At 50.3% G+C, this 24,701-nt stretch overlaps 1 protein-coding gene across 1 annotated transcript in view; it reads left to right on the plus strand.

The window, feature by feature from the left end:
• The window catches only part of EYA2 (EYA transcriptional coactivator and phosphatase 2), a 204,184-nt gene that overhangs the window by 95,510 nt on the left and 83,973 nt on the right, over positions 1-24,701 (plus strand). The window contains exons 6-7 of the mRNA XM_029918473.1: positions 17,578-17,645; positions 19,746-19,923. Coding sequence (XP_029774333.1) covers positions 17,578-17,645; positions 19,746-19,923 — 246 coding nt within the window. The remainder of the gene's footprint in view (positions 1-17,577; positions 17,646-19,745; positions 19,924-24,701) is intronic.

Genomic DNA, 24,701 nt, shown 5'->3' on the forward strand with positions numbered 1-24,701 from the left:
GGCCCGTGGGAATCAGGTGATCTGTGCGTTGGGGTGGTCGGGCCAGGTCTCCCCAAGCCCCGACACTCAGGGTCGGTCTCAGGCACTGACACCGAGAAGCTGGTTCATTCACCCTTTAAGTATTTGAAGACCTTTGCTACATCAGCTCTTTCGTTGCTTCACTCAAACATGTACCGAGGGCCTACTGCGTACCAGACGCCATGCTGGGCGCTTCAGTCGCGGTCTGTCGTTTCATCGCGTGAAAATGCTGTGATGTCAGTGCTGACCTTTCTCCCACTTTGCAAATGAGCAGACTGAGTCCCAGTGAGGTCAGGCGCCACGCCCAAGGTCACACAACCAGGGAGCAGAAGAGCCATGTCTGAGAAACCCCCAAGTACACACCTCCTGCCCCTGAAATGTCCTAAACAGATGATCACGCAGATCAGAGCATCGTGGTTGTGACCATTGTGACGAAGGAAGGGTACAGGGGGCTTTAAGGAACGATCACTGGACGTGGGGAAACACAAAGAAAAAGAAAACAGTTCCTGCGTATGAACTATTGCTGAGGAACAGATCATCCTAAAACGTGGTGGCCTACAGTGGCCACGATCTATTATTTCTCACAATTTCTTGGGTGGGCTGGGCTCAGCAGGGCGGTTTTTCTGCCCTTCCTGGTGACCTGGGGTCCCTTGTGCAGTTGGTTCAGCTGAGGTGTCCGAGAAGGGTGGACTCGCCTATCTGGCATGTGACACTGTGGGCAGTGGTGCCTCGATTCTCCTCCATGTGGCCTCTCTTCCCCCAGCGTCCAGCCAGCTTCCTTACAGCATGGCGGCTGGGCTGCAAGTAAGTGAAGGCGGAAACTGCGGGCTCCCTTAAGGCCTGGGCTTGGAAGTTCCAGAACTTTGCTTCTGCCATGTGTTATTGTTGGTCACAGCAGGTCACAAGGCCAGGCCACATTCAAGGAAAAGGCAAAGAGGCCCCACCACCAGATGGAAGGAACGGCGTCTGCATGCACGTGCTCAGAGGAACTCTTGGCAGCCATATTTAAGGGCGGCTGAGTGCATTCTATCTTAAACACTTCTTGCAAGTTCATAGAGCAGCTGGGAGGCAGCGTTCTCATGGATTTGTGACCAGAAGGAACTTTTGCCTGGACTGCCCTGTCCTTTCCCTTAACTCCTTTTCCTAGACATCTACACAGGCAGTGGGATTGCTGTTGAACCAAGAGAACTTTCCTCCAAAGTCTGGAGGGCCCCGTCTTTGAGAGTTTTACTTGGCATCGACCGTGTATGTCGCTTTGGGAATAGTGTTCCGTGTCTGCGCACAGCGGCTTGACAGTGGTTCGAAGGGACTGCAGTTCAGTTCTCTCTCAGGTGACAGGATGTGAGCTGCTCTGCAGAGTGAGGGACCCAGACCCCTTCCTCCTGCGGTTCCACAGGGCCCAGGCTGCTGCCCTTCTCCACGTGACCCAGGATGGCTCACACCAACAGGAGACCAGCCAGAGGGAGGGGAAGGGGGTGGAAGGCAAGAGCCACGCCCTCCCTCGAAGGTCTCCGATGTGGCAGACCACATGTCTAACTCATGTGACATTGGCCAGATCTTAGACACTCGGCCAAGCTAGCCACAAGGAAAGTTGGGTAGCCTTGTAGTATTTATTCAGGAGGGCCGTGGGCCTGGCTAAAACCTGCAAGCGTTGTTACCATGAGAGAGAAGGAAAGAACGAACAGTGGGGGAGGTCATCAGGCTCTGCTGTCCTTGGCTGTTGATAGAAACTGGCCCGCAGATACGCCCAAGGCTGACAGTGACTAGGTTTCTCATCAGCCGCAGGCTGCGCGCTGGTGTCCCCAGCCCTGTCTGGGTACAAATGTCCAGTGTATGGGCTTTGACCGAGGGCTTGTGTTAGGGGTGGATTGGATCCAAGTCCTCCCGGCCAAGTGCAGCGTTGGTGCCGAGCCGCCTTCTCTGAACCAGCCCTTCATCTGCCCGGAACGCGTTGTTAAGTGGCTACGACCACAAACAGCCTGGCGCGGGGCCAGCGCTGCGCTCGGTTTGTCCCTATAAAATGTGCCACCACTTAAGTGCCGACTGTGAAGGTGAAGTTCAAGAGTTCAGCAGCTTGGGATGCTTCTGGGGCAGGTCCCAGCAGGTCTGAGCTGCGTCCCAGGGAAATGGAGGGAGCACAGGCTCCCGTTGGAGCTGGCTTGCCGGTTCCTAGCTGTGCAACCGTGAACATGTTACTTGACTTCTCTGAGCTTCCGTTTCCTTATTTTTAAGAGGCCAGATTAGGTATGCGGTCTGTCTCCCCCATGTTATTGTGAAGACAAAACTAAAATAAATTGGGGCAGCCTGCTCATTTTCTAAAATTTTTCTTGGGTCATTTGTCAAAGAAGATGATTTTTGTGTTTTCTAAGTTTAAATGCTGATGTCCTTAAATATCCACTTAGACTGTAAGATCCTTTAAGGCAGGGAGCGTGTCCTGTTCCCCGTGTGTCCTCAGTGAGTAATTATAAAGCGTGGAAGCATGAATGAGGGAGTGAATGAATGAATGAATGAATGAATGCTATGAGGCTCCTGGTCAAGGGACAGCAAACGCCAGTGTCCACAGGAGCAAGGCGTGTGACACAGTGAGGAGCATGGGCTGAGCCAAAGAAAAGGTGGGTGGCCCCTGCTGTGTTTTTCTCTCTTATTTTTGTTGGAGACACGTGCTATGTCAATGTCTCGTGACACAGTAGCACACCGACTCAGTGGCTTTAACAACAGAGTTCAGTACCTTACAGTATTGGAGGTCAGAATTCCAAACTCAAGGAGTCGGCAGGCCTGCATTCCTTCTGGAGGCTCTGGGGAGGAGTCTGTCTCCTTGCCTTTTCCACCTGCTGGAGGCTGTTCCTGTCCCTCCACTCACGGTCCCTTCCTCCATCCCCAGAGCTCATCACTATCACCTCTTCCACGACCACATCACCCCTGTGACACCAACCCTTGTGGTCACGTTAGGCTCCCTTGGATAACCCAGGACAATCTCCCTGTCTCCTTAACTTAATCTTCTCTGAAAAAACCCTTTTGCCATGTAAAGTAACCTACAGATTCTAGGGATTCAGATCTAGACGACTTTGGGGCAATTATTCAGCCAATCACAGATAGACAGAAAACTTTTTTTACCTGCGAGAAAGCTATCAGGCCGAGGATGATGGATATGTCCTCAGTATAGGGAAGACAACAGGGAGGGGAGGGGGTATGGCCAGTGGAGAGCAGATGGCCCCCTAAGGGGCAGCCACTACCCCTTTCTAGCGGATGATTGCAGCTGAGGAAGTAAGTCTGATCTTCCACTGCTTCCCTCGCATTTTTATTCAAATAGAAGCCCCCAGACCTCAGTTCTTAGGTGAAATTATTAAATTTTATCCATTTTTAAAATATTAGTGAGCCATTCCCTGGAAGATACTATGAAATGCACCAAGTTGGGTTGCTGGTAGAGGATTCCGAATTACTGTACGTGTTTCACCTCGTTCTGTGCCTGCGAAGGAGAAATAGGGAAAGTGATGGTGATCAGAATAATGATCTGTTGATGGCTGGCGTCGGTCCCGGCATAGCTGAGGACCTGATGTGTTGAGCATATTACGTGTATGAATTCATCTCATTCTCACAATGACCCTGTGAGGTAGGTGCTATTTTTAATGCCCACATTACAGATGGAAAGAGTAAGGCACGGAGGGGTTATAAGTAACTTGCACGGGGTCACATGGCCAGTAAGTAGACAACGTAAACTCTGCCCATCAGAATTTGTGTTCTTTTTTTAGAACTCTTTAAGAGCGCCTGGCTGACTCAGTCAGTGGAGCACGTGATTTGATCTTGGGGTTGTGAGTTCACCCTTCATGTTGGGTGCAGAGATTACTTAAAAATAACATCTTGGGGCTCTGGGTGGCTCAGTCGGTCAAGCGTCTGACTTCGGTTCAGGTCACGATCTCTGTGAGTTTCCAGCCCCACATTGGGCTTGCTGCTGTCAGTAGTGCGGAGCCTGCCTGGGATCCCCTGTCCCCCACTCTCTCTGCCCCTCCCTCACTTGTGCTTTCCTTCTCTCAGAAATAAATAAAACATTTTTTAAAAACTAAAAATAAGGGGCGCCTGGGAGGCTCAGTCGGTTAAGCGTGCGACTTTGGCTTGGGTCGTGATCTTGACATTCATGAGTTCAAGCCCCGCATCAGGCTCTGTGCTGACAGCTCAGAGCCTGAGGCTGCTTCAGATTCTGTGTCTCCCTCTCTCTCTGCTTTCCCCCTGGTCATGCTCTGTCTCTCCCTCTCTCTCTCTCTCTCTCAAAAATAAACATTGAAAAAAATTAAGAAATAAAAATAAAATAAAAATCTTAAAAATAAATAAATAAATAACTCTTTATTTTGAAGTAAGTTTAGACTTACAGAAAAGTTGCCAAGAGAGCACAAAGTTCCCAGAGGCCCTTCATCCAGCCTCCCCTACAGTTTCCAGTGCAGGGGTCCGACCAGGAAACTGAAAGTGTCCAGCGCTTTCTGATTGAACTGCAGACCTTATCCAAGGATCACCAGTCTTTCACAAACATCCATTTTCTGTCCCCAGGATCCAGTCCAGGGCCCCGCATTGCATTTAGTCGCTGTGTCTCTTCTGTGGCAACCCCTCGAGGTCTTCCATGACCTTGGCCTTCTGATGGACAGTAGTCTGGCATTTTGCCGAATGTCCCTCAGTTTAGGTTTGTCTGATGTTCTCTCGTGATTGGATCGAGGTTGTGCCTTCAGGGCAAGGAGACTACACAGGCAATGCAGTGCCCTCCCAGCGTCTTATCAGGGGCTACGTGATGTCAGTCTGTCTTATTCCAGGTGATGCTGACCTTGATCAGCAGAGTCCTTGCCCTGCCTTGGGGCCTCTGGGTTTAAATGCTTTCCTTGTGCAAAGAGAAGGGGGAAAGATAAAAACACAAAACGTCCATCGGGACACATCAGCAGGCCTCATCTGTCCCTCGGGCTGACCTGATCCGTAGGACTTGCTCTATAAATGGGAGCACCCCCCACCGTGTGTCAGGACAGGCTCAGAAGCACCCACTGGTGATGGCGAGTCAGGGCGAGCAACCCCCAAGTTCTGGGCCTTTGGAAATAATTTCAACTACAAAGATTGGAAGAGCTGGCCGGAGAAGGGGAAATAAATGCAGCAGAGATGAAAGCCTGAGTCCACAGCTGCTGCGCCCATCAGATCTTTAAAAGCAGCATGAGGTTTTAGGGCAAGAAGTGAATTATGGCCGTTAGGACCAAGGACAAGATGGCTTTGATCTGAAAGTGGGTGATATCTTAAGGGAAGCTGCGGCCTCTGCCTGCGTGGTTCCCAAGTCCTCCTGGGGCACTTGAGATGGGCCGCCTGGAATTTACAGGTCTGCGGGAAGAGCCTGGCTGCTGATGGTAAACACTTGGAACGGCGGCTGCGGGAGCGGAGGGGCGGACTTGACGTTGAGGGGGACCGAGCCCCGTCCCCCTGCAAAGGCATCTGAGAATAATGTACCGTTTTATGAGGCTCTTTGCCCATCAGTCGGACAGTTGGAGGATTTGTATCTTACGAGGCACTGGAGGATTGCCGTGGGAGGTCATTTCGGTGAGCACTTGACCTCTCTATTTGAAAAAAAGTATCAATTTGGAGAAGGATGTCTTTACTGCCGGGGAAACTTTAGACTGGAGCCCTGTACTGTGGCTTTTTGGAGAGCGACGCTGTCACAAACCAGAGGTGGGCTTCCGCTAGCCCCAGCCTGTGGGGGACTTGCCCGTCACTGCGGAGCCCCGGTGGCCGGGAGCGAGGCGCGTGCGTCCTGCAGGGCTCTGCACTGTGGCATCGCAGCCATGGGACAGGCGGCTGGCACCGCAGGCCACAGTCAGAAACCATCTGCTGTTGAGAGTCAGACCCCTGGGTAGGAGGGCTGGCATCCGGAGTGCACTGGGAACAACGAGGGGAGGAAAGGCGTTTTCAGCGACGCTAGACCAAACACCCGCTGAAACTGTTTTTGTTTTAATGTTTATTTATTTATCTTGAGAGCAAGAAAGTGAGTGAGGGGGCAGGGGAGGGGCAGAGAGAGCGGGGGAGACAGAGAATCCAAGCAGGCTCTGCACTGCCAGCTGAGAGCCCCACACGGAGCTCCATCTCATGGACTGGACATCAAGACCTGAGCCGAAAACAAGAATCAGACGCTTAAGGGCGCCTGGGGGGCTCGGTCGGTGAAGCAACTGACTTCAGCTCAGGTCATGATCTCTGGGTCGGTGAGTTTGAGTCCCGTGTACAGCTCTGTGCTGACAGCTGGGAGCCTGGAGCCTGCTTCAGATTCTGTGTCTCCCTCCCTCTCTTCCCCTCCCCTGCTCAACACTCTGTCTCTCCTCTCTCTCAAAGATAAATAAAGTCATTTTTAAAAATAAAAGAAAAAAAGAAGAGTTGGACACTTAACTAACTGAGCCGACCAGGCACCCCCCACGGAAGTTATTAATGAGCCTTCCATTGGGGTGGAAAATTCCCCCAGCAGATTGGATGTGGGAGAACGTTGGGGTGAAAAACAACAGCCCCCTCCCAAGTCAGACAGCCCTGGGTTTGAATCCCAGCAGTGCCACTTTCAGTCTCTGAGTTTATACACTGCAAGTGGCTTAACCTTTGTAGGCTTCCATCTTTCACCTCTTGCAAATCTTTACTCAAATACAGAGGCTTCTTTGACCACCCCCAGTACCCGAGTTCCCCAGCTCTGACTAATCGTACGTATTTGTTCACTTTCAGCACCCCCCCACCTCCCACTAGGATGTTCGCCTCACTAAGGCAGTGGTTCCCCTGTCTTGTCCATTGCTGTGTCCTGAGCGCTTAGGACAGACTGGCACATAGTAGGTGCTCAGTAAACAGTGGCAGAATGAGTGAAAGAGGATCACAACAGAGGTTACTTTGTTCTGTTCTCTTTGTTGAGTGGGGGATATACTAGGATAACCAAGGGAAGGGACTTAGCATAGTTCCTGACACATAGTCATTTCTCAGTAATCAGAAACTGTCATCCAAGTCAGTTCATTTACTCGATACATTTATTCATTCGATACATAGTTATTGAATGTGTGTTCTGTGCCAGGTCCTGGAAATAGGGCCAAAGCAAGATAGACCTTCTTTTTGTTTGTGTTTTCTTCAAAACTTACTTATAAGGAGCCTGCCACTTGCTGCCTGCTTTTCTAGAAACCAAGTGTAAAGCAGCGAACAGAGACAAAGTCCCAGCTCTCATGAGGTTGCATCCTCCTGGGATGATGGGACCCAGAAGTGTGTATCTAAATAGGTAAGATCATTTCAGGGGTGTCAATTCTACCAAAAGGAAACAATCGAACCAGGGTGATGTGCAAGATGTGGCTGGACCCGGGAGGGTGGGCATTCCACCAGAGTGGCCGGGAAATGTCATGGCTGAGCAGAGACCTGGCTGAGGAGGGGTGGCCAGCCGTGGGAGGGGCCAGAGCCCCGCGTTGATCCCCAGTCCGGCAGCATCAGCATCAGCGGGGAGAGAACTTCCGGTCTCGCCCGGAACTTTCACAGACGTCTTTATAAGAGGATCCACGGGCAGTTTCTCTGCAGAGTACCGTTTGAGGAATGCTGGGCTGGGAGCAGGTATTCGAGGCGGAGGGACAAGTAAATGCAGAGGTCCTGAAATGTTGTTCCATATGTGACCAGGCAGCTGGAGGGACGCAGAGGTGGGGTGGGGGGTGCTGATTGGCCAGGGCTTCTGGAACAGAAGTTCTACAAACTGGGTAGCTGAAAATGACAGGAGTGTATTCTCTTACAGTCCTGGGAGTCAGAAATCGGAAATAAGGCTGTCAGCAAGGGTCATCCTGGAGGCTCAGAGGAAGAATCTGTTCCTTGCCTCTGTCCCAGCTCCCAGGGGCTGCCGGGTGCCCTTGGCCTGGAGTCACTGCCTCCGTCTCTACATGGCAACTTCCCTCTGTGTCTGTGTCCAGATTTTTCTCTTCTTATGAGGACCCCAGTCATGGGATCCAGTATGACCTCATCTTGACTACATGTGTAAATGTCCCTACTTCCAAATAAGTCACATTCATCGGTACTGGGGTTAGGACTTGAGTATATCTTCAGTGGGGGACGCAGGTCAAGTGACAGGGCTGAAAGGTGGGGCTCAGCAAGGTCAGAGAAGAGGCAGGTCACACCAGGCCTGTGGACCCCATGAAGGGTTATAAATGCACAGGGAAGCCAAGAAGGCTGTGACTGATCTGGGAAAGAGCCCAGGGCGGGTGGTGGGGTGCTGTGAGGATCCCGGATTGAGCTGGGGTCGGGGCAGATGAGGAGAAATTAGTGAGCAAGCGAGGCGGCCCCCCAGGCACGGAGATGGTAGCGGCATGGAGGTGGTGGAGATGGAGAAAGGGGGAGACGCAGGGCGTTTTAAGGGGCCTAGTCACAGAAAACGGGGGTGGTATTTAGATGGATGAAGAGGGGGAGGGGCACCGAAGATGATCATCCAGTCATCCATCTGTTCTTCCAGCTGACATTTTTTTTTTTTGCATCTCTGGTCGGTGAAAAATGGGTGTGTGACCCCTTTGGGGAGGAGGACAGTCATGTGAATGCCCAATGAACTCACGGTGACCAACAGGTTCACTTCCAACCTCTCAACCACACACCTGGCACTTTGCTCTCATTGGGGTCCGCTGAGCTGAGACGCCCACCCCTAACGCAACCGCTGTGGTCGGGGACTGTGAGGCACCGACTGGTCCAGGCTACGTCATTCCGCGTCCCTGTCAAATTTCCACGAGGACACGCCTGACCTCAGCGCCTTCCCTGGGCCCTCAATCAGTGACCGTCTCTCTCCATCATGCATAACTTGTCCCAGGAGCTCTGATCTTTACTGCCATTCCCAAGAATCCCTCCACCGGAGGTCCTTGGCAGGAACAACAGCGCATGTGGTCTTGGGATCTACGTGACCCTCTCTGATCTGTTTCTGCTGCACCGAGTGAAGTCACACGGTCGATCCTTCCCCGTGGCATCACAGACCATGTCACTCCTCTGCTTAAAACTCCCCAGGTGAGACTCCCCCTGCAGCCAGAAATAAATGCCAGTGCCTCTCTGTGGCCTCCCCCCAACTAAGCCCTGCCGTGATTCAGCCCCAGAAGACCCCTGAGCTCATGGTGCATCCGCATGCCCATCTCCTCCCCCGTACACATAGTGGCTTTTCTTGTATTCCTCAGACCTCAGGACCTTTGCACTTGGCTCTTTCCCTCAACCTGAAATGCTCTTTCCCGGGATCTTCACATGGCTGCCTCTTTCCCTTCCGTTTAGCTTCTGCTCGATTACCACCTCCTCTAAGGAGCCCTCCTGCTCTATCAGTCCTCCGCATAACTCCCACTAACGAATACCGACATTGAGTTCTGGAGCGTGCTAACGGTTGCAGCTGGCCTTTTCCCAGCTGGCCCCGCATGGTGGAGGTCTTTCATGCCAGCGTGCCAGGACCCACACGTGGTAGCTTTCCCCTCTGCAGCCTCATTGCCCTCCTGGGCCCCCGCATCCCCCCATCTCTGCCGCGACGTTATTCCTACTCGTGTGGCAGAGATGCAGTGACAGGGCAGCCTCTCTGCAGTGGCATTCTCGGGAATGCAGTTGTTTTATTGCCGGTTCACGGTGCTTTATGCTACCTGTGAATGAGGCCATTGTGACAGTTAGCGACTGATTTGATTAAACACAGATGTGGGCCGGACTCCACATGACGCCAGAGGACAGGACCCGGGTGCATATTTGGAGTTTCTAAGACGGCAAAACAGACCAGAAGACTCAGTGCCAGCGAAACGGACATGGACGCCCCCCTTCCTGGCCTGTGGACCGTGTGTCCCTGGTGGTTTTAGAGCTGACAGCTCAGTCCGGATCCCCCCCAAATCCTTTGTTTTCATCTGGGATCTTCTGTTTGGCCGTATCCGGATTGTTGTGGCTTTTTTTTTTAACCTTTCCTGGATATTTTTATTCACACGAATATTGAAAAAAAAATATGGTGGATCAATGAAATACTAGCATCATTGACATCCTCAGTGGTGATGGTTAATGTGCAAAGAATAATAACCCAGCTACCGTTTGCTCAACAGTCACTCTGTGTGGGCTCTGCTCTCTCTATATGCCGTGTCTTACAGAATCCTCCCAGTAAAAAATAAATAGACGACACTTAGTTCCGTTTTACAGATGGGGAGACTGAGGCTTAGAACTTTCAACTACTTGTCCGTAGTCACTGTGGTTAATAGTGATGTGTGGATTCTTTGTCGCCTTCCACCCCTTCCAGTCTCTAAGCTCCAAGAAGACAGGACATACCTAGCTCTTTTTCAACGAGAATCTTAGCACATGCTAGGCAGTCAGCAAATATTTATTGAATGAGTGAACACAGTGGGTAAAGGGCAGGGCCAGGGCTTGCCAATCTGTGCCTTCAGCATGTTGTCTTTGGGGCAAAGAAAAGAAGCAGACACATCAGGCAGTGGAGGTCTGTGATTTGTCCCTTTCTGGAACCCGGGCCATGGTCAGGGGACCTGAGTGGGTAGGGCTTCATAACAGGTTTACTTCTCTCTCGGGCTTTTCCATTTTACACATTACCCGCAGGCTATTTATCTCACTTCACCCCCCCCCGACCCCCCACCCTGGGGTGATATTTCCAAATCTTTCTACTTGCCGTCTTCGTATATTTGCAGCAATTCTATTTTAACACTGGCATCAATAAGACTTAAGATGAACAAGTACTTGTTTTGAGTTCACGGAAGACTCAAAACAGTAGGTCCCTTTGCTGTGGGTAAAGGAATCGTAAGATGGGTTCCCAAGCAAGTGACACAGATGAGGGGATGCTTGTCTTTGGGATTGTCCTTGAGGCCTTCTTCGCGCTGCCGGGGATGGCTGGGCCAACCTGCGGGGACAGGGAAGTCGGCCTGGCCGGGGAACCTCAGCAGGCAGCCGCCTGTTTCCCACAGGGCCACGCCCGGGCTGGGAGCCGGGGCTGCGGGGCCAGGCCGACCTGGGCTTGAACCCTGCTCCGCCACTTCCGACCTGGACAGACTTCCTAGGGTCGCACTGAAGACTAAGCAAGATGCTGCTTCTACAGGGACTAGCCCTGGGGAAGGAGGGACGTGCCCAGTAAGTGGAGGCCATACTTATCGTTTTACTTATTATCTGTCCAAGCGCTGACGCCAGTAATTAAGAGGTTTCCAAGCGGAGTGGAGCCCGAGCGAAAGAGGAGAGGTTTTCATGGTGACAGGCACCATCTCCATGGAAAGCAGAGGAGACCCAGACGGCAGCAAGCCCACGAGGGCTGTACAGAGTCCCCAGAAATCAGTGAAGCAGGAATCCAAGACAACGAGTCGGATACTGTGTTAGTCCTGTTAAGACAGCAGCACTTACAAGTGGGGTTGTTCCAGCTGGTGGTGGGGACGCAGGCCTGGGGACCATCGGCACTGCTTGTGGGAACACGCACCTGCAGCTGGGAGCTCTCACCCAGACCGCAGGGAGACTAGGTCTATGACCTCGGGACCCGCAATCCCGCCTCGGAGGCTACAACCCAAGGAGACCCACACCCAGGCCCACAGGGGGGACGGCCCGAGGGTGTTCATGGCAGCTGTGGTGGTGGAGATGGTATCCCAGGGTGCCCTCCTGGAGGAGGAGGCGCAGGACATACCAGGAAGGCACACGAAGGAGGTCTGAGCAGTTCCCAAGGCACCAGGTGAGCGGCACCTACAGCAATGTGGACAGAGCCAAGAACTTAACACCGGGCGAGAAAAAAATCCATAGAACCCACAGGGACTCAGACAAATGGGACACACCCACAGCCACACAGATGGGTCTTAAGAACTTTCTTACTGAGAAGCCATAGGAAATGGAACAACAGAATTTACAAAAATGATACACCTGCACTTATTCGCAGCCACATGTAGAAACCACAGGATATGCATCAGACACGCAGGAATTACTGCCTGTGAAGTGACAGGGAATGAATGGAAACAAATTAAAAAAAAAAAAGAGGTCTGGGTGCACAAGTGAAGAAGATGCATCATGAACTTGAATTAACTCAAGAGTCAGCACCCAGCATTTTGCAGCATGACGAGTGGGGGTGGGCTGATGTCAGCGGCCGTGCACACAGGCTCCCCAACGTTGGCGGAGGCACAGTTCCAGGGACATAGAGAATCCCTCGGTCTCGTATAGAAGGGATACATCTTGGTCTGTAAGTTCAAGGCGGTTAAAAGTGGGTCTGGCTTTATGTTTGGACTTTTTTTTTTTTAATGTTTATTCATTTTCGAGAGAGAGACTGAACAGAAGCAGAGGAGAGGCAGAGAGAGAGAGACAGAATCTGAAACCGGCGCCAGGCTCTGAGCTGTCAGCACAGAGCCCAACGCAGGGCCCGAACTCGGAAATGGTGAGATCATGACCTGAGCCGAAGTTGGACGCCCAGCTGACTGAGCCACCCAGGCGCTCCCTATGTTTGGACTTTCAACATGATTTCTGTTTTGAGCTACGGTTCCCCTGGGCCCAGGGGGAAAGGTTCATGGAAGTCGTTCAGGGCTTTCCCCAAATTCTCCAGAACTTTGACCACGGCCGTGGTAGGAGTCTGCCCCGCCAGCGTACTGGGGTGTCAGCGGCTCATCGTCCTCCTCGCTGAGGCCCAGGCTGCGGGTGACTTGTCCTTTCTCTCAGCCCATGAGGCTCCTTCCGGTCAGGGGCTCGTCACTGCTCTGTCCTCGCCACATCGTGGGCACAGGACTCTTATGTTGTTCTGTCTTCCTAGACCAGACGTCACAAACTGGAAACCCACAGGCCACACCCCCTGCAAAATGTTTTGGCTTATTTTCTTCTGTCCCAACTAATTTGTATGTGTTGCCTCCCTGTAAAAATTGGGCGATTTCATCTATAAACCTAGATGTTTGTATGTCTTTAGAACAATCAGATGCCCTGGTGACATTAGACTCATTTCTAGGTGACAGAAGTTGGCTGAAGCTGGGCAGCGTTGTATCAGTTAGGAATGCCTTTGGCTGCTGGGAACAAAATGCCCAAGTAATGTTGGCCTAAGCCATATAATGTTTATTGTGTATTTAATAAGAAGCCTGACCCTAAGGTTGGCTTGGCAGCTCCTTGTGTCTTCAAGGACCAGGTTCTTTTCATCCGTCTACTCCTTCAGCCTCAGCATGGCAGCCCTCCGCTTTTATGTTTGGAGCCTCATGTCCCAAGATGGCTGCTGTCACTTCAGGCATTACATCCTTACATCATCGGGGGAGGAGCTGATGGGAGAACAAAAGGTCTTTCCCAGATGCCCCTTGGCCACAACTAGATTTACATAGCCCTCCCGGAACTGCAAGGGAAACTGGGACAGTGAGGAAGCATTCCTAACCAGCAAGGGGAAAGGAACTGGGAATCCTGCCACAGACCGCTGCCCTTTAGGTAAAACTATGCATTCCACTTTGTCCCAATCCCCACCTGCCCCTAGTGTTTCCCAGTACCGTCGCCACCCATCATCATGGCTGCACGAGCTCCATCCCTCACCTCCCTCTCCTGTTGGGCCCAGAAGGTTCTGAGGGCTGCCTCCTCCTCCTCCTGTGGAGGAGGGGGGCTTGCTGCTCTCTCAGCAGCAGTGCGCAGACACAGGATCCCTCTGCTCCAGGACCCCCTGCTCCGTCTCTTTTTCTTTCTCTACCCACCTCCCTTGCCTACCCTCTTGCCCTGCTCCTGCTCCTAGCCAGGAGAATTGCCCATCGCCACCCCACACTCCACCATAAGAATCCTTCCTCCTTTGTATTTCTTAAGCCATTTTGCCTACATCGATCTAATTCTTAGTTGGCCAACTGGGGCCAGTCCAGAAACTCACTGGCCTATGATAATGTAAGTATAGAACTGAGCAGAAGCGAGGGAGATTTTCCCAGCAGTTAATACTAAATTCTGCGCCAGCAGCCAGGCACACACCCCAGGCTCCTCCCAGCACCGGGGGCAGCCCCGCTGGGAGTTCATGGTGGCACACGGTGAGCTGCACGTGGCATGAGCTGCATGATGGTTATGCCACCATATCTCTGCTAAAAACTGGCCCTTCACCGACAGCTCGAGAAGCATTAGTCTGCACGTCAAATCCTCCCAGATTCCAAGGCTTAAACTGCAGAACACAAGGCCTGGGATAACTCATTTCTGCGCTTTCCTCCACCCACCTGGGCACCCCGGCTCAGAACCCAGGACCCCGATGTGACTAGGAGAAGCCCCGCTGGCCCGGACACGCAGGCCTTCCTCCCCTAGCCCCAGGATGGCTTCCCGCCTCTCGCTTGTGATTATGTGGCGAGGAGTCGCCGGTGGAGGAAGGAAGAGTGAAAGTCCACCCCGGACCACCCGGGAGGGCTTTCTCCGCAGGGAAGTCGAGAAACGTCCAGAAGGTGCACGCCTCTCAGCGTTTCCCCGGGGCTCTCTCCATTAAACGTCTCCGCGTCGACAGGGCTCCCAGGTGTCTAATCCACCGTGGAAAACCTGCTGGCACATCTGGCACCGGGTTCACAGGGAATTCAACAGAATCAGAGCAGGCGCCACCGCCGTTATGCAGTTACCTGTTGTCGTGGGGCGGGATCGGGGCAGGAAGTGCATTCGCTTCCGGGTTTGCATGCATGCGTCCCCCGGCCCGGCCCTTCTGACAGTGGTGAGAAAGGAGGACGGGCCTTTGCCCGCTGACAGCATTTGAAAGCTCCCAAATGCCACCCACGTTGGAAGTGGCGCCTGCGCAGGAGTGCTGCTTCATCATCTCAGAAAGTGGCCCGCGTTGGCAGGGGGGCGCCGGACCCCGCGTCTCTTCCCTGGATTCAGAAGACCCTTCTGCAGCTGCCTGGTTAGATGACGCCATAAAACTTCCCACAAAGGGAAAGGAGAGGGTGGGAAGGGAACGTGAGGTGGGTGCGGGGGCACCGGAGACGCAGATGTCCTCTCTTTTCTCAGGGCTCAAGGCATGGCCTGTGCAGGGGTGTGGCAGAGGGAGGGGTCCCGAACTTTCTGGGCCTCCTGGTCCTTTGCTGTTACTGGGGAGTCTGGCCGAGGGTCGGTGCTGGGAGACGCTGGGAACCCCCAGCTCGGATTTATTTTTAACGGAGATGAAATTCACAAAACATTAACCATTTTAGGATATGAGGGTTTGTGGCTCTGGCATTTTGTGCATCCACAGTGTTGCGTGACCGCCACCTGTGTCTGGTTCCAAGCTCCTCCCATTACCCCAGAGGGAAACCCCATCACCTACGAAGCTGCAGCTCCCGAGTCTCCCCTGCGCCTCGCCCCCAGCGGCCACCCATATACTTGATCTCCGTGGATTGGCCTATTCTGGACATTTCATATAAATGGAAGTCTGACAGTATGTGGCCTTGGGTGTCTAGCTTTTTTTCACTCACAGGATCCCCGACTTTCGTCCACATGGTAGCAAAGCATCAGGACTTCGTTCCTTTCTACAGCTGACTAATATTCCATTGTGTGGCTACGCACATTCTGTTCACCCGTCCATCAGCCTGCGGACACGAGGCGTGTTCCACCTTCCGGCTCCGCGAACAGTGCTTCTAGGAACATTTGTGTCCAGGGTATTTCGGAACGTCTGTTTTCAACTCTTGGGGGAACATACCCAGGAGGGGAGTTGCTGGGTCATATGGTAATTCTGTGCGTACCTTTGTGAGGCACCAGCAAACTGCTTTCACGCGCCTGCGTATCTCACACCCCTACCCACAGTGCGTGAGACTTCCGATTTCTGTATCCTCGCCAACACCTGTTATTTTCCATTTTGGAGGGGTTTTTTGGAGGGTTTTTTGGTCTTTTTGTGGCCGACCGAGTAGATGTTAAAAGTGCGGTTTCCAGCTCAGACGCTGTCGCACAAGCCTCAGAACTTTCCCAATGCCGAGTTTCTATAAACTAAGTAACACTACGTAAAAGGGTCGACAGCAGCGTGAAGAAGTCACCATACAGGGCGGCGGGCAGCGCTGGGCACATCTTCACTTGCACGGAGCCCACCTCCGGGTGCTGTTCACCCAGGACTTCACATGTCCTCTGTGCTGAAGGTCCAGGGGCTTTTCCTTAATTTAGTGTAAGACATAATAAAAACAGGCAGTGTCACCCAGAAGGCACTTACTTACAAAACCATCTTACTCTTTTTGTGTTAAACCCAAACCTGCGTAAATACCCTGAACAGATACACAGTATATCTACAATATTAAATTTTCATAGAAGAGGTAAGTAAAGGAAACGTTTCAAAAAGGATGGGCCAATCATGAAAAAAAAAAAATTGAGAAACAAAGCAATTTTTTAAAAGACGCACACATTACAAGTCCTGCTTTTTAGTATCAGACCAAGCAGACCGTAGAAGTTCCTATCCCCCATCTCCCGATGTCTGTGTCGCCTCATCGGGAAGAGTTTGCGGACAGGCTCCCGTCCGCAGTCCACGGTGCAGGAGTGCTGTGCTCATGCATCCTGCATGCTGATCTGGAATTATCTGAACTCTTGGTGTACACATCCACTTGACTGTGTGCTGCCTCCTCCCTGAGTGTGAGCGTCAGCCCCTCCCTTGCCACCGCATCCGCGACGGGGCCTGACACGGGAACACGTGGTTTGTCCCTGGGAAGTGTGCTGTTGAATAAACAGGTGAATATCCACTTGAAATTGTTCTGCTGATGTGACGTGGTGGTCCTGATCGCACGTGTGGCAGGGGTCCAGGCTCCGTATGTCTTCATGCTCAGCCCTGCGATCCAAGAAGACCCTACTTTGCAGGGAAAGCAAGGCCCCGCCCCTGCCCTTGAAGGGCCTAATCAGGAAATCACACGTGACCTTGTTCCCCTCCCCTTGTTTAGGACTCATCACGTGGCCACACAATCCACAAGGGAAGCTGGGAAAGGCAGTGTTTATTCTCATCAGCCACGTGCCCAGCTTAAAAGCAGGGACAGAAGGGGTGAATGGATATTGGGGACTCCTTGGGGGACCTACCACCATCACCATAAGACAAGACGTTTTCCTTACCTCACCCTGGCCTCCCCCAGCCCTCCCGTGGGCACCCCACCAGCCAGAGGGAGGCATAAAGCCAGTGTTTTAACATTCCCGCTTGAAGGGTGCCTGGGTGGCTGGGACTTTGACTCAGGTCATGATCTCACAGTTCCTGGGTTTGAACCCCGCACCAGGCTTTGTGCTGACTGCTCAGAGCCTGGAGCCTGCTTCAGATTCTGTGTCTCAATCTCTCTCTCTGACCCTCTATTGCTCACGCTCTCTCTCTCTCTGTCTCTCAAAAGTAAATAAAAAACATTAAAAATTAAAAAAAAAGAAATAGTTGAAGTGGTAAGTTTTAGGTTATGTACATTTACCACAGTTTTCTAAGTAAATGTCTTTGAACACAATTGTTGGGAATAAGAATCTGTATTGTATGTGTTATCTTATTCATTCCGCACCACAATCCTTGGATGAAGGAGTTACTTATTGTATTGTTAATTGACAGAACAGAGTGCCAGAGTGATTTGGTAAACCACCAAGGTCACGGCTCTGTCCCAGCCTGTCCTCCCTCAGAGAGCCGATCCGTCTGCCAGATCCTTCTCCCCGCATCCCTCTCCGACTGTAAGAAACCTCATCTGTACCCATTTCTCCATCCTGCAGGCACGGCGGGGATCTACCAAGGAGCAAATGGCCTGACCAACGCGGCTGGATTCGGAACCGTGCACCAGGTAGACGTCTCTCCGCACCCTGTTCTTAAATAGCCCCCTTGAATCAGGGCATCCCAAGAGCCCTCTCCTGCCCATGACCCCTGCCAGAAATACAGTCTCTTATTCCCTGAGTCTAAGGACCAAGACATCAGACTGTACAAAAGGCCATCAGAAAGATAACAGGCTAGCAGCAGAGAAATTGGAATTATCAGCAGATTTCCAAGAGGACACGGGTGATGTTGTATACTCCCTCTTGACCTGAGCCCGAGACGCCCATTGACTGTTGAGTCTAGAACGTGTGAATGCAAATACACATGCCTGCTCTCCTGCTGGACGTGACCTTCTTGAGCCCGAGAACCCATGTGTCTTCGGGTCTGCATTCCAGTTTCAAGTGCACAGCACACAGTGGGGGCTTTATAAATGCTCGTGAAACCACAGCAGGCCAGCCCTGTAAAGATGAACATTGGTTAATAGTTTGGTTGCCTTGCTTTGCTTAGAAAGTAAAATTAAATAATTAACTGGCTGAAGGTGTGTGGGAACTCTGTGTCCCGTTTGTACGCCTCTCCTATAAATCTAAAATTATTTCAAAACCGAGGGGAACATGCTTCCAGATCAGCGTTAAAACAGAACTACCACAAAGCAGATGGGCTGTAGGGAATAGTTAACATATTTAAATATGAGAAACACACTGTTTCTTCTTCGGTGAGCTAAAGAACCTAAGTGGTTTAAACGTTGGAAGATTTGAAAATTTGTTTCACATATCTCTACATTATCTCCAGGGTACTGTGTACATGGATAAAATACTTATAAATAAAAGCCCTTTTTTAAAAAAAATCATGGGACCTTAAATCAGCCCCTATTATTTATTTTTAAATTTTTTTTATAGTTTATTTATTTTTGAGACAGAGCATGAGCGGGAGAGCGGCAGAGAAAGAGGGAGACACAGAATCCGAAGCAGGCTCCAGGCTCTGAGCTGTCAGCACAGAGCTGACATGGGGCTCAAACCAACAAACTGCAAGATCATGACCTGAGCCGAAGTTGGCCGCCTAACCGACTGAGCCACCAGGCGCCCCAATAAAAGCCCTTTTTAAAAAGGTGCGGTTCTTCACCAGTAGGAGGTTGTCAAAAACAGAGATTCTCTAAATGCCAGCCCCCAAAAATTCGGATTTTGTAGGGCTGGGGTGCCGCCCAGGGAGCTGAGCTTCTGGTGAGTCCCCACAGGGTTGAGAAGCATTGGTTTACGGGGATAGTGGGCAGAATATTTGGAACAGTGACAACCGTGGGAGCGCTGGAATGTCCGGTTGGTTGAAGCAAATCTTGATAAAAAAGGGATTGGCGTTCTTTTATTTGATCTCTACAACGTCCTCATAGAAGGTTCTGGATCTCTGATGCTATTAGGTGCTGCTGTATTTGTAACCTTGTGAACATGTCACTTGGTCTCCTGGATGTGTGTGTAGGGTCGTTGTCCCTCATTCATTGGCTCATTAATTATCTAGTGTTTACGGAGTCCCTCATGTGTCCCGCACTGCGGGACACAGCGATGACCAAGACAGACCCTGACAGGGCCACACTCACATCCCACAGGGTCCACCTGCTGACCTCACACGGCAGCCCTGGGGTCGAGGGTGTCCCCGAGAACCAGTGACTAGGGCAGGAGGGAAATGCCAAGGAATGAGGCACTCTGGGATCAGGTGTCAGACAAAGACTGGCTGAGTTGGTGCGTGAGCAGCCCAGCCCCCCTGCCCCCTGGAGAGAGCCTTCTGACGGTGTGTTTTGCACCCTCCAGGGTTTCCCAGAATTCCCTCCAGTCCCCACCTAGAAGCCCCCAAATTGGCCGCTTCTCCTTTTTCCCTTTGCCATCTCACTTCCCCACCCCCCTCCAACTGGTGTCTCCTTGGCCTCCCAAAAAATTGCACTTGCATCCTGGTCTCGGGGTCCCCATCTGGGGAAAGTCCCTGTCCACAGAGCTTTTATTCTAGCGGGAGAGACGGGGACAGACGCAGTAAACACACACACACACACACACACACACACACACACACACTCGCGCACGCGCGCACACACACGAGGTTCCTCGCCACTGGCCTCCTCACTCACAGCCTCCTGTGTTTCCCCTTCTAGGACTATCCCTCCTACCCTGGCTTCCCTCAGGGCCAGTATTCCCAGTATTACAGCCCGTCCTACAGCCCTCCGTACGTCCCGGCCAGCGGCATCTGCCCGTCCCCCCTCTCCACGTCCACCTACGTCCTACAGGAGACCCCGCACAGCGCCCCCGGCCAGGGCTCTGACCTGCATGGCGGTAAGTGCAGTTGCGTCTCCGGGTCATCGGTGGCTGTGGTCTGAGCTCACGTAGGAAGGATGGACCGGACATAGGTCCCAGCTGTAATGAACCAGTCCCCCAAAAGCCAAATCGAGCCCACAGGCTTGACTGTGTGCGTGTTATGTGTTTCATTCTACCCATGTTTAAAATTTTACCCCAAAATCTCTTGAAAGCAGATCTGGTTTAGGTCTACATTCCTAAGTGACAACAGTTGGCTGAGGCTGAGTAATGTCTGCCCCATCAGACAGGGACGCACGATTCCACATCTGGCCAATTTATGTCAAGTTCATTACCTGCCTGGCCCCTGGAGGCACTGGAGTTGGCAAGTCCTAGTGCTCAAGGAAGGGAAGCTAGTACTGGTTGCCCGTCCGTGATGTGCCAAGCACATATCTGCGTGGTCTCCTCTCTTCACTTATTTATACTCTGACTCAACAGATATTTATGAAGTACCTGCTATTTTCCAGATGCTCTTCAGTTTAGGAAGTAAAATAAAGTGCAGCGTAGACCTCCTGATTTTTGCAGACAGGAATCAAATAATCACATAAATACATAATTACAAACTATGATAAGGAAACTCACAGTCCTCACAAAAATAGGTTTTCAGTTACCTCCTCTTTTCTAGATAAGAACAGTGAAGAGCAGGGTGATAAGTCACTTGCTTGTGATTAGTGGAGTTGGGATTTGAACCCACACCTGCTGGGCTCCCTAACCAGTGCTCCTGGATAGTCAGTAGCCACTCAAAGCTGAGATTATGTTCTCTAAAACCCACCTGAGAATGAAAGGGCAGTGGCCTTCAAACCTTGGTTGTCTCTCATCGAGGATTCTAGAATGTTTTTTAAAAATCCTCACACATGCCTTTCCAATAGCACAGCAGTTTTATTAGGAATCCCTTTTACTGGTCAGGACGTTTGGCTTCAAGAGATAGAATTGCAACTCAAACTAATTTAAGCAAAAAAAAAAAAAAAAAAGGAATTTTTAGATGTATGTCATTAAGATGTACAGGGATATTTGGGGTGGGGCCAGGGGTTCAGATGATAATGTTGGGACTCAGTCTCTTTTGTCCTCTGGATCTGCATTGTCCTGGGTTCATTTCACTCTCAAGTAGGCTTTCCCATTGTGGTGGAAAGACGGTCACCAGCTGCTCCAGGATTCAGCCCTGCCTTCTTGTCTACCCCTTAGAGAGCATTCCTCCTTTCTAACAGCTCCTACCAAGGTCCCAGGCAATGCCCCCGTTGGCCCAGCCTCGGTCACACACCTGTCCTCACGCTCGTCTCCACGGAAGTGGCCGGAATGCTGGGAGAGGCAGCAGACCTAGGTCTCATGCCCACACCTGGAGCAGTGTTGGGTCATCCCCACCCAGACCACGTGGACCGCGTGAGAAACCCAGAACACACTACCCAGAGGAAGACAGAAGAGACACTGGGTGGGCCAGAGCGACAGGTCTCCAGTAACTACGGAACCCACCGAGATTAGGAGCAAGGTGTGGGCGAGTCCTGTGCAGGCCCCCGCGTGACGTCCTTCCCCGTGCTCCCAGCTCGCCATTCTGTGGATGCCTTCATCCCTGTCGTGGGCTGTGCACGTATCTTCTCTTCCGTACAGTGGTTTAGGCTTATTGTCATTAAATGGCATGGCAGCTGTGACCTAGAATGTCCCAATGTAAAGTAGATGTCCTTGCATTTTGTTTTCTTTCCCTTCAGGGGGTCTTTCAGAACCCACTGGTTTTCTGGCTTGTAGAAGCTGAGCTATGTGGACAGCCATTCAGTAACTATTGGTTGATGTTTAGAAAAAGAGCAAGAGCAGAGCCCAACGTCTTTTGTTCCTGGGGTTCTTGGTACAGCTGTTGTTTTTAGCCCTTCTATTTTCCATCACTGGGGACATGTTAATTATCCTCGGTTTGGTGGCAAATGGAAACAACATGGCCAGGCATTTAAAAAAACTTTTTTTTACATTTATTTAATTTTGAGAGACAGAGAGAGGCAGAACACGAGTGGGGAAGGGGCAGAGAGAGAGGGAGACACAGAATCTGAAGCAGGCTCCAGGCTCTGAGCTAGCTGTCAGCACAGAGCCCGATGTGGGGCTTGACCCCACGAACTGTGAGATCTGACCTGAGCAGAAGTCAGAGGCTTAACCAACTGAGCCACCCAGGCGCCCCATGGCCAGGCATGTTTAAGGCAATTTTTAAGGAAGATTAGGGCTTGAGCATTGATTTTGATTGTGATTTCATCAGAGTATTTAATGAATCCATAGTACCTATGTGACAATTTCCAAATTGCTTTCTTTGAAGGGTATGAAATTTAACAAACTTTTCTTGATGGCCAAGAATGTGGCCCCTCCAAACCAGCTGCAGAGAGGAAATATAAACAGGAAATCCTCAAGTAGACCCCACTACCGATGTATAATTTGGAACTGGATTCCAAAGACTTACTTCCCAAGAATTTGGGGAATGTGGGAAGAGTATCTTTGTTCTCCATCAAGAGCAAACATAAAGGTGCATTATGTCTCTTGGAAATTTTTCTTTATTGTTTCCCCCTGTTCTTCATTTATCCTTTGGTCTAAGGTTCAACAGTAAGTGCTTGAGATGGCTTTTACTGTGTGTCTGACAAACTCACATAAAATCTAATGACATCGATAATCGTCAACTATAACTGAAGTCTCTTGCCTCTTTTCCCCAGTGTCTGTTATAAAGGAAGGGCGTGTGAGGATGCATATGTGCACATGCGCGTGTGCGCACACACACATACACACACGCACACGCACTCTCTTAAAATTTCCCATAAAAACCCCACTTTTGAAACTATCCAGGATCTCCTTGAGTGGTTGGCTCCAAATTCCCGAGCCTCAGGAGGTTTACATCTTAACTAAGAGATCATGCTCCTTCTCTGTGTTGCCGGGATACGGTATCCTGATGTTCTTCTCCGCCCCCAGCCCCCAGCCCCGTCTGCACTGACATGCATTAGGAGTCATAGGAAGTCCCAACAATTTACAGATGATCCCACAGCGATTTGCTGATGTAGAGGGCAAAATCTGAACATATGATGTTACTCAAGAGAAAAAGACAAATTAGTAGTGGTTGCTTAAGGCCTTTTTTTCTTTTCAAACTTTTAAGTATGATACAGATTATCTAAAAAGATAACTGGACAGACACTGGAGCTCCTGGTTCACAGGCTTTGGACTCTAGACTCACCCCTCCAGACTCCACCTACCTCCAGTTCTCAGGCCTTCAGCCTCAGACCGAATTATACCACCGACTTCCTGGTTTTCCAGCTTGCAAACAACAGATTGTGGACCTTCATGACCTCTGTAACTGCATGAGCCAATTAGTATAATAAATCTCCACACACACACACACACACACACACACACACACACGAGAACCCTGACTAATACACCATGTGTCAAAGAAAAAAAACGGAAAACTTAAAAGTATTTTGAACTCAATGAAAATGAAAACACAGTATGTCAAAATTCATAGCATATCATTAAAGCAGTATGTCAAGGAAATTTATAGCACAAATGCTTGTGTTAGAAAAGAAAAAAAATTCAAGCCAAACACCTCATCTTCCACCTTAACAAACTAGAAAAAGAAGAGCAAATTATCCTCAAAGTAAAAAGAAGAAAGGAAACAATAAAGACTAGAATGGAAATCTATGAAATTCAAAAACAGAAAAATGAGAGAAAATCAGTGAAACTAAAAGCTGATTCTTTAAGAAAACAAAATTGATAAAACTTTAGATAGGCTGATACATAGAAAAAGATATGAGACATAAATTACCAATAAAATGAGAGCAGTATCATCTCTACAGATACTAAAAGGATAATCGTGCGATTTTGTGAACATCATGCCAGTCAGCTCAACAACTTAGGTGAAATGGACAAATTCCTTACAGGAGAAAAACTTCCAAAATCTCCTCAAGAAGAAATAAATGACCTAAACAGACCTTATTTTTAATAGGCCTATATCTATTAAATAAACTGAATTTTTTATTAGAAACCTTCCCACAAAGAAATCATCAAGCCCTGAGGGCCTCACTGATTAAATCTACCAAACATTTAAGTAAGAAACATCAATTATACACCAGGGTTTTAAGAAAATTGAAGAGGAAAGAATACTTTCCAACTTATTCTATGAGGCCAGCCTTACCCTGATGCCAAAACTCGACAAAGACAATATAAGAAAAGGAAACTATAGACCAGTTTCCCTCACAACAAAATTTCTAAACAAAATGTTAGCAAATCAAGTCCAGCAATGCATGAAGGAAGGATAATACATTATGACCAAGTGGGATTTATCCCATGGCTGCACAGTTGGTTTAAAATTTGAAAACCAGTATAATTTGCCATATTAACTAACTGGAAAGAAAAAAAGATCATCTCAGTAGATGCAGAGAAAGCATTTGACAAAGTTATCATCTGTTCTTGATAAAATTCCAAACTAGGAGCACAAGAGAATTTTCTTTATTAGAAAAAGATACATTGTGGACTGAATGTTTGCATCCCCTCCAGATTCGTATGTGGAAGTCCTGTCCCCAATGTAATGGTATTTGGAGGTGGGGGTCTTTGGAAGGTAATTGGGTCATGAGGGTAGAGCCCTCATGAATGAGGTTAGTGCTTTTAGAAGAAGTGACACATTGGGGCGCCTGGGTGGCTCAGTCGGTTAAGCCTCCGACTTCGGCTCAGGTCAGATCTCACGTTCGTGGGTTCGAGCCCCGCGTCGGGCTCTGTGCTGACAGCTAGCTCAGAGCCTGGAGCCTGCTTCC

This window comes from Suricata suricatta, chromosome 12 (genome assembly GCF_006229205.1).
Source record: "Suricata suricatta isolate VVHF042 chromosome 12, meerkat_22Aug2017_6uvM2_HiC, whole genome shotgun sequence".
Taxonomy (NCBI): domain Eukaryota; kingdom Metazoa; phylum Chordata; class Mammalia; order Carnivora; family Herpestidae; genus Suricata; species Suricata suricatta.